Here is a 9,430-nt window from a genome sequence, read left to right as displayed (position 1 = left end):
ATAATAATAATAATAATAATAATAATAATAATAATAATAATAATAATAATTTATGCTTCCTATATACATTATACACATAGCCTGAAGGTAATTGTATACACAATTTCGTGATGATTATGTGCATGAAACAAAGTTTGTGTACACTGAACCATCAGAAAGCAGAGGTCAAAATAGTTTTGCACTTTTGGAATATTTCTGATTTTAGAATTCCAGATAAGAGAAACTCAATCTGTGTGTTTGTGAGAGAGAGAGAAAGAAAGAGAGTGGGGGATCCCATTTCATTGCCACAATTTCACAGCCATGGATTTAAATAACCTCCTATTAACATCTTACAGCTGTGTCACCACATGTTGAGATGCTCATGGGAAAGGATTGTAATGGTTACATGGAATTCATCTTGTATTTGCGTCTTGGAGCCCATTGCAAAACTTTCTGAATATGGGTTATCTCTGGCATAAAATGAGCAAACTTCAGGCTGAATTCAACATGTTAACAGTGGCTTTTCACCACAACTGAAGGTGCTTCCAGAGCAGAGATATAAATCTTTACTTATCTTGTTCTCACAGGCAAGAATGAAGAATTTCAAGCTTTCTCTTCACTGGGCAAGATTACAAGAGATTACAAGAGATTAAGGGAGATTTTGCTTGTGATTATTTGCATGTCATTTTATTTGCACAAAAACCTTATCTTTTTTTTTTTTGCACAAAAAGGGTTCTAGATAGAACTGTGCAAATATAGACCTGGTCACTGCTATAACCTGAACTTCCTGGTTCAGATTGAATCCAGGAACACATCCAAGGTTCAGACCTGTGTCTTCGGCAGGCATATAATCCCATTCAGCACAGCCTGAATTTCTATTCCCTGAGCTGCTTTTTAATTGACCAGAAGCACCTGTGTCTTATCTGAAATGATCTTCAGTTTGTTCACTTTCATCCTGTCCATTACTGATTATAGGCCCTGGTTTAGGACTGAAACAGTTTCAATGGGCTGCAGTGGAAAGCAGTCATAGTGTTGGGTATCATCTGCATAATGATGGCACGAAACCTCCCCAAATATGAATGATGGATTTCAGTCCTCCCCTGAAAATTGTAGGCCTTGGGTAGGCTTGCATTGGGAGATATCCAGCAGTTGGAAGGGACAACAAGGGCCATGTAGGTATATACATCTAAACCGCTGCTGAAAGATACCTATCCAACCTATGTTTAAACACCTCCAGTCCACCACCCTTGAAGTAATCTAATCCGCCATGGAACAGCTCTTACAGTAAAGAAGCTCTTCCTAATGTTTCGCTGGAACCTCTTCTTATAATTTGAATCAACTCCTTTGAACAACAAAAAGATATCATATTATGTAATCAGATTCATTGGCAATACTCCCATTGATTCCAATTGAAAAATTGTGGTACATGCTTAACAAAATTCCAGAGAAAAGAAACCAGCATTCCCATAAATCTTAATGCAAACTTCATAGGTAAGTTTTCATTAAAATTCTCTCCATTCCTCAAACAAAGTCTGACAACTTTGATTATTGGCTTCAGCCCACATTGTTGTGATAACATGCCTGCTAACCTATGTTTAGTCATTATCTTTCTAAAGATCATCTGCTGCTCTTTATCCAAAGATTGCAAATGATAGACAATTCACCCCCTCTTTTGGCAACCTCTTCCTAAATTTAATTACTACCATCAGCTCTTGCTTTCAATGTTTGTTTGGAATTACCTATGAATAACCAAGGAAAGATTTTTGATAGGTTCCTTCCTGTTAATCCTATTATATGGCACCTAGAGCAAGATTATTATCCTATTGGGCAAGGCCTTGTACAAGCATGGAAAGAACACAAACTGAAAAACATCTCCCGTTAAAGAGACACGCGCAGACTTGGAGGGACTGGAGCCAACTCCAAAGCAAAACACATACAACAAAAGAAAGAAACCTCCTTGAGCCTACACCTCCATCTTAAACCACTACCTCATCCTGTATTATTCCTAACTCCATCTATAATAAAAAATGCTCCTAGAACATAGACCTATCTATTTATCCCATACTTCTCTTTCCTCATTCCTCCCTTACTACTATTCTACCCATCTTCACCCTAATCTCTCCTCCTAATCTCTCCTCCTATCTCTTCTCGTTTTGATCTCTTACCACTTTTCTTCTTCCCCTCCTTATACATCTCTCTCTCCTATCCACTCTGTACCCTCTTCTCTTTTCCTTACCTCTGTGATCTAATCCTTGCTCCATTTTCATGTATAACTGACACATTTAGTTTTATGACTGAAGTTTAAAAACTTAACATATACCAAATTGGAGCATGCACAATTCTTCCTAAGTGTTATTGTTGCCGTGGCAACCGCACGGCCCTGGCAATGATCTGCAGTAAAAAGGAGCTCCAAAATGAAGCTCCTTGCTGTGACGCTGCCAAGGCACCATTTCTGCCTTGTGACGTCATGGTTATGTAACGCACACGCCACCCTGTTTGGACGCAGCATGCGTGTGACATAATATATATGTGTGCTGTGCGGACGGTGCTGTGTAATGATGGCACCATCCACACAAACAATCCGGAGATTGTACTGAGCCTATATTAAGCATATATGTGAGAAAGGGAGTGCATAAGTCCTCTTCTCATATGGAATGTCAAAAACCCTGTAAAATTAGGGTTTCCAATTGTGTAGAAATCCTCCAGGCACAAACAGGTTTCTCTTCTTCAGAATCCTATTCTGCTTATGGAGTGATGACAAGATCTGCATCTGCACTGCAGAAATAATGCATCATGATGTTGCTTTATATGGCTAAATGGCTCCATCCCATGGAATCCTAGGATTTGTAGTTTGTTGTGGCGCCATAGCTCTCTGAAAGAGAAGGCTAAATATCTCATAAAACTGGAAATCCCATACAGAATTGCATCGCATTGTGCCATGGCACTTAAAGCCATGTCTAGCTGCGTTATTTCTGCAGTGCAGATTATACCCAAGGGGATTCCTCTCTGTGCATGTTTAGTTGATCTATTACTAGATAATACAGTGTGTGAATAGGATTAATGTGATGTCCTAATCCTTAAAATGGTCAAAATCCATAGCTGGTGCTGCATGTGGTTCTCAACACTGTTTCCTCACAGCTAATCCAAAGAGGGTGAATAACCTTGCCAGGGTTTTCTTGGTAAAATTTATTTAAAAATTATTCATTGCCTTCCTCTGAGGTTGAAAGAGTGGGACTTGCCCTAAGTCACCCACTTCAGTCGTGGAAATTCACCTTCTCACAAATCAAGAGGATCTCTCAACACTGCATGTGTGTTGTGTGCCTTCAAGTTGTTTCCTGCTTATGGCGACCCCAAGGCAAAATTATCATGGGGTTTTCTTGGCAAGATTTGTTCAAAAGAGGTTTGCCATTGCCTTCCCCTGAGGCTGAGGCAGTGTAACTTGCCCAAGGTTACCCAGTGGGTTTCATCCCTGAGTGGGGAATCTATCATTGGTTTTCAGTGCAACACTCATACTACTACACCATGCTGGCTCTCCTCTCTACACTGCTTAACATGAAAAACAAACAAACAAACAAACAAACAGATTTTATCAAAAATATATATGGATACAATGAATTTAAGCGGCACCCCCAGTTTGGTATGGTAACACTGTTGTATTGCACTGTATCTGAAGCATACCATGCCATTTGTTAATATAGCAAGCAATGTTTAGCATTGGAACATAAAGTGATTAGACGAAATAATGTCTTTTTCCCCCCTCCAACAACTTTATTAAACGTTTGGAGTTAGAATGCTCAGTTTACATACTGAGAACTGTACAGTCAGCTTTTCAGTTGATAGAAAGGTAAGATGCAAAGATAATAATCAGGTGTTGTTGTTTGCCATCAAGTTTGGGCCAGAACAGACAGGCCAAACAAAGTGGCTTCTGGCCACACTAAAGGCATGCTGATGAAATGATACATGCCTCCAAAGTGGCTGGAAGCCATGCTGAAGTCCTTAGGACTGGAGCAAAAAAGAGCTGGGATAGTCTGATTTCAGGTGGTGCCAGTTGGCCCCTGGATCCGTGGCCCACCTTGGGAGTAGACTGTATGGACAGCAGGGTTCTGACCCACTTCTGGTTGGAGCAGACTCAGGCCACTCTTTCGTGCTCATCTGTTCCGCCTCTTTAGCTTATGGGGACCCTATGAATGAAATATCTCCAAGATCCCTGGTTATCGATTGCCCTACTCTGGTCTTACAAACTGAGGGTTATGGCTTCCTTATAACAATCAGATAAATAGCTTAGCAAATAGAATGAATTCAGAGATATTGCCATGTTCATCTGGAATATCATGCAAAGGAATCTTGCAGCACTTTTGAGACTGTGTGAAGGAAGCTGTAGCATGAGCTTTTGTTGCCTTGGTCTACTTCACTCCATGCATCTGAGAAAGTAGATCAAGTGTACAAAAGCTCAGTTAGTCTCAAAAGTGCTGCAAGATCCCTTTGCATACAATTAGAATTAAAGTTGACTTGCCACAAGTCATCAAGGCTCATTTGGACAAGATCTCCCTCCAAACCCAATACTTAAAATAGTTCAGAGACACCCAGCCAAATAGGTACAAATACATTGTGTGAACTGGTCACAACTGGAAGATGGAGTGGTTCTACAATCATGGAAATGGCTATCCAGTGATTGTCTCCTTCAGCTAATGTGTTTCCTTGTTCCACAAGAAATTATTGTGCAAACTGGCCTTCAGGCAACAGGATGATGAATTTTCTACCTAGGTTCACCAAATGACAGGTTATAAGGAATGATAAACACAAAATTAGCCACATTGATTACTGAGAGCAAAACAAGACGGAAACCTACAGGCAGTTAATGTCTTAATTTGATAAAGATCATGAGGATCAACTGAAGTTGTACAAAAGTGTGCTTTTTAATACTCCCAGACTATTTATCTAGGCTTAATTGTAGACATCACAGTCACAACATTGCCTGGCTGATGTTTTTGGATTTCTATTCTCCTCCTGTAAAATATTTTTAGACACACACACACCGGACTTTCACAAGGTCACTAGAGGGTTTCCAAAGACAAAGACATTGTCGACTGCTGGATAATTATTTTATTATGATGGATGTACATCTTTTGCAATTGCTACAGCAGCAGCTGGGTGCATCATTTGCTCATCTCATCAGTGAGGGGTTTTTTTAATGCCTAACTTAATGTCATTTTGTGAGAGTCCCTGAGCACAGTTTAAAAACTACCCTGAAGAGGACCATTTTGGTTCCTAGTGTTCCAGGGAATTTTAAACAAGTACAGCCTTAGCTCCAAAATAAACTTTAAAAGCATGCATGATTACATTGTCAAGACTGGCATTCGAAAAGACTAGATCAAAATTTCTTTGCCTTGTATCTATCTTGCCTTTTAATGCACAGAGCAGAACATGTCTGCACAATCATCTATTTGCATATCATAAACATTGGGTGTAGTATTCACGTAACTGGGATATAAAAACTGTCTCCTAAAATTATGAGACAGTGATACCAATGTGTGCGTGTAACACTTCACTTTAAAATTTAGGATTGGCACTTGCTGCCCACACTAGACATCTCTGTGAAGCAATCCTGCAGGAAATTATGATCTGTTTACAGAACATGAGGGCTTTGCAGCAACCTGTCTTGTGCAGTCAAACTGTTGTGCTTTGAAAACAATCTTTTGTCTTCCTTGTGTGTTTGCTCTACACCTCATCACAGGAGAGACTGTGTATTATCACAGTGACATCTCCTCTTCGAATGTCTAAAGGCTTTCACTCCAGTAAAATCTAAAGGTGTGTGTGTCTCTCTGACCAGTCTATGCTAGTCATTCATTTCTTTTTCTCTGTTTAAAGCATCAAACACAATAAGAATGTAACTAGATCTTTGCTTCACTTCATAAGGTGACACATGCTATCTGCCAAAGACCTCACTGGCCACAATGAACAAATCATTATGCAGAACATGAAGGAACAATGGTGATATTTGAAAAATTCTGGTGGCTGTCAGTCCATGTTCATCCTAAATCCAGCCTTGATTTGGCCTTTCAAATCCATTACTGGCCCAGGACTTTCATATATGAAAGACCACATCTCTTAACACAAAACAGCCCATCAGCAATGATCTTCACTGGAAGTCCTTCTGTAGGCATAGACCCCTTCTGGTTTAAAACAGGTTGTGTCTAAGAGAGAGACAAGGGATAGAGAGAGAACAAGACTGTAGGGTAGAGGGACTTTTCAATGGTAGCAACCAAATTATAGAAAGCCCATTTTGCTCAGTACTTTCGTTGCATCTCTTGGCATCAAAGTCTTACTTGTTGCATTGGTTTGGTCACAACTCTCTTTTAACTGGATTAATGTTTCAATGGCTGGTCTGTTTTATTGACATTGTTCTTTATCTGATGTTTCTGTTTGGGTGATCATAATGATGATGACGCTGATGCCGATATTGTTTTATTCCTAGCTGCCCTGGGGTTTTTGGAAAAATACAGGATGCAATTATCAGGACAGACAATAGACGAAAGAAAATTCTGGATTGTACCACAGGCTACAGGTGTGATGTGCATGCCATGTTTATAAACAGCAAACATAAACAGTTTCCTTTATGTAGTAATACAAGAGCCAATATGGTGTAATGATTTGAATGTGGGAAGAGAACACTGGGAGACCAGGATTCAAATCCCTGCATGGCCATTAAAATACACTGGGTGACCTAAGCAAGTCACACTCTCTTGACCTCAGAAGAAGCCAAGGGCAAACTCACTCCAAACAAATCTTAGCAATAAATCCCCGTGATAAGCTCACTTTAGGGTCATACATCACTTGAAGGCACACAACAACAACATGTAGTAACCTAGAACATATGAAATGTGTCTGTACTACAACTTTATTTGTGATGTGCTATAGTTTTGCTTCTGTACACAACAATGATGAAACTATTTTCTTGGGCACACACTGGAGCATACGACACTCCACCACAATATGGAATGGCACAGCCTAGAATTCTATTCTCTCTGTGGGTCACCTTAACTGTTGTGTTTATTTTAAGCATTTATACAAACTCTGCAACTGGAAAGGCTGACAGAGCAACTGAGTGATCAATAAGCACAAGGCAGTTTCTGCCCCTAAGCTCATAATCTAGAAAGGCACAACACAAAGGGAAGGAGAGATGGGGAAGGAAAAGAAAAACAGGAAAAATCATGCACCAGTCCCACTGCAAAACTGGAATCTTGCTCTGCATAGTGGTTTGTTGGTTTGTTTTTAATCTTGTTGCAACACTGGCAGATGAAAAGGTATGGGAAGAGGGAAGGGTAACTTATATTCAACCAATGCTAGATTCTTGCACCTTTCTGGCATAGAAAAATTACAGGTGGCAGTAATAATAATAATTTTAAATAGGAAAGACAGACACAACACTCATTCAGGGATGTGGCTTATTAGCTTACAAGAGCATTCAGATTTGAATTGAATAAGTGCTCTATAGCATCTTCAGCATGATTAAAAATCCAGCAACGTTTGGTAGGGCAAAACAAAAACCATTCAAGGGACTGCTAGGGTGTAAGGGAAAGGTTGGTTCTCACCAGCAAAATCATATTTATTTCTTAATAAATTCTTAGGATGTATGTTCAACTGACATTAAACTTGTTTAGCCATTATTACCTCCTCCCAAGGACTCCTGAGATCCTGTTTGCATGGTTAGAAGGGGCATTAGTTGTTCTGAAGGAATCACCTGTATCCTCTACAAACTATAGACAAAAAGGACATGACAGCTGAATTGATATGATAAACATCACGTAAATGTGTAGCATAGGCTATATCCTTGAGGATGGGTATCCAGTGGACAGCCTTGGAGAAGAATTTCATCACTATTCTAACTGATTTCCCCCCATCCAGATATGATGCAATTTCCCCTCCAGTTGGCATGCCAATTGCTTTTTCACTTCTATGTGGGATGGGCCTCTGTGATAGTCACATTGTCAACAGTGCCTGTAACGTTATTTGTGAATCACATGTGACACAATTCTCTTCCCTATAACTACAATTTTTCATCCCCTGCCCCCAATGGTGTTTTTCTTCTGTGCCATGTCAGTGTAGAAGTTTTTAGGTAGCCCTTGTAAGACTGCGCCTGTCTGTCTTCCTGTTTGCAGAACTTGTTTTGCCATTGAGGCTACATTCTTTCCTGATCTGAAGAGCCTACAACTGTTTCTATCTTATTTAAAGGCCAGGCATTGTAGTGAATGAATACCACAGATTTCCTACATCACACAGAGCAAGGATACCACCCCCCATACATACATTACCTGAAGACGGGATATTTTCCAATTGTCTGAGGCTGCCATCACACTGAAGACATAAAGCATTCTATCGTCACTTTGACTGCCATGCTTCAATGCTATGGAATTCTGGGATCTGTAGTTTTGTGAGATATTTAGTTTTCCCTCTCAGAGAGCTCTGGTGTCTTAATAAACTACAGATCCCTGAATTCAATAACGTTAAGCCATAAAAGTATAAGTTGTGTCAAACTGCTCTATTTCTGCAGCGTAGCAGAATTAGACTCCTAACTAATATGGATTTAGCACTAGAAATAAAATCCAGTTTTTTTAAAAAAATAAACTACAAGGCTAGCACCAAGGCTGGCCATTTTGGTGTCTGGAGCAGAACATCTAAAAAGTGAAACAGCAAGAGCAATTCTGATGATGTGGAAATTATCATCCCTGAATCTTCCAGCTGAGATTCTGGATCTATGGCCGCCTCCCACATCCACAGGTCAGGCTAGGCCCAAGCCTGCTTGCACTTTGGTCAACATAAAGAGCAGCTTGATCTTACCTTCCCAATCAAGGCAGCAAATTGGTTATTGAGTGTCTTGATCTCCTCTTTCTCTTTGTTCCTGATCTCCTGGAAGGAGGGATCAATGTCCAGGTGTAGCGGAGTCAAGAGTCGTTGGTTGACCGAAATTTTGGGATAAGCTTGGCGGCTGTATCCGGTGAGGCTCGAAGAGCTGAAATTTCTCCTGCTGCTGGTATCACCCCTGATGGGGCTGTGACAGGCCCTATATCTTGAAGAAGGGGAATAGGATCGCTCTCTTCTCCTGTGACAGAAGGCTCCTGGAGAAGTCAGGGAGCTGCCACTGAGGCTGCTGAAGTCCCGGGACCGGCTAGTCATGGTGGCTATGGAGGATCTCCAGGGAGCTTTCGGCCAGCTAGCAGCGAGTGAAACAGACAACACGACACACGCTGGGAAGCAGCGTCCTTGATGCAACTCCTGTCTGTGCTGAGCTCAGTTTGGCTAATGAATTACAAACACCTGTTCTGCTATGCTCATAAAGTGAGGAGGGTGTGACGGTTGAGGTAATCCAGATCAACCTGTTGGCGTTCTCTCTCTCTCTTCCTCCTTCCCTCCTGTCTTTTGTAGTTTGTTTGTGAGGTAAGCACACATGCAC

General features: G+C 40.7%; 1 protein-coding gene across 1 annotated transcript in view; it reads right to left on the bottom strand.

The window, feature by feature from the left end:
• The window catches only part of LOC121924439 (hornerin-like), a 47,626-nt gene extending 38,382 nt beyond the window's left edge, over positions 1–9,244 (bottom strand). The window contains exon 1 of the mRNA XM_042455911.1: positions 8,818–9,244. Coding sequence (XP_042311845.1) covers positions 8,818–9,153 — 336 coding nt within the window. The 5' untranslated portion in view covers positions 9,154–9,244. The remainder of the gene's footprint in view (positions 1–8,817) is intronic.
• Positions 9,245–9,430: the final 186 nt, after the last annotated feature.

Source organism: Sceloporus undulatus, chromosome 2 (genome assembly GCF_019175285.1).
Source record: "Sceloporus undulatus isolate JIND9_A2432 ecotype Alabama chromosome 2, SceUnd_v1.1, whole genome shotgun sequence".
Taxonomy (NCBI): domain Eukaryota; kingdom Metazoa; phylum Chordata; class Lepidosauria; order Squamata; family Phrynosomatidae; genus Sceloporus; species Sceloporus undulatus.
The sequence above is the reverse complement of the archived record's forward strand: the minus strand, read 5'-3'. Positions and strand labels throughout refer to the sequence as shown.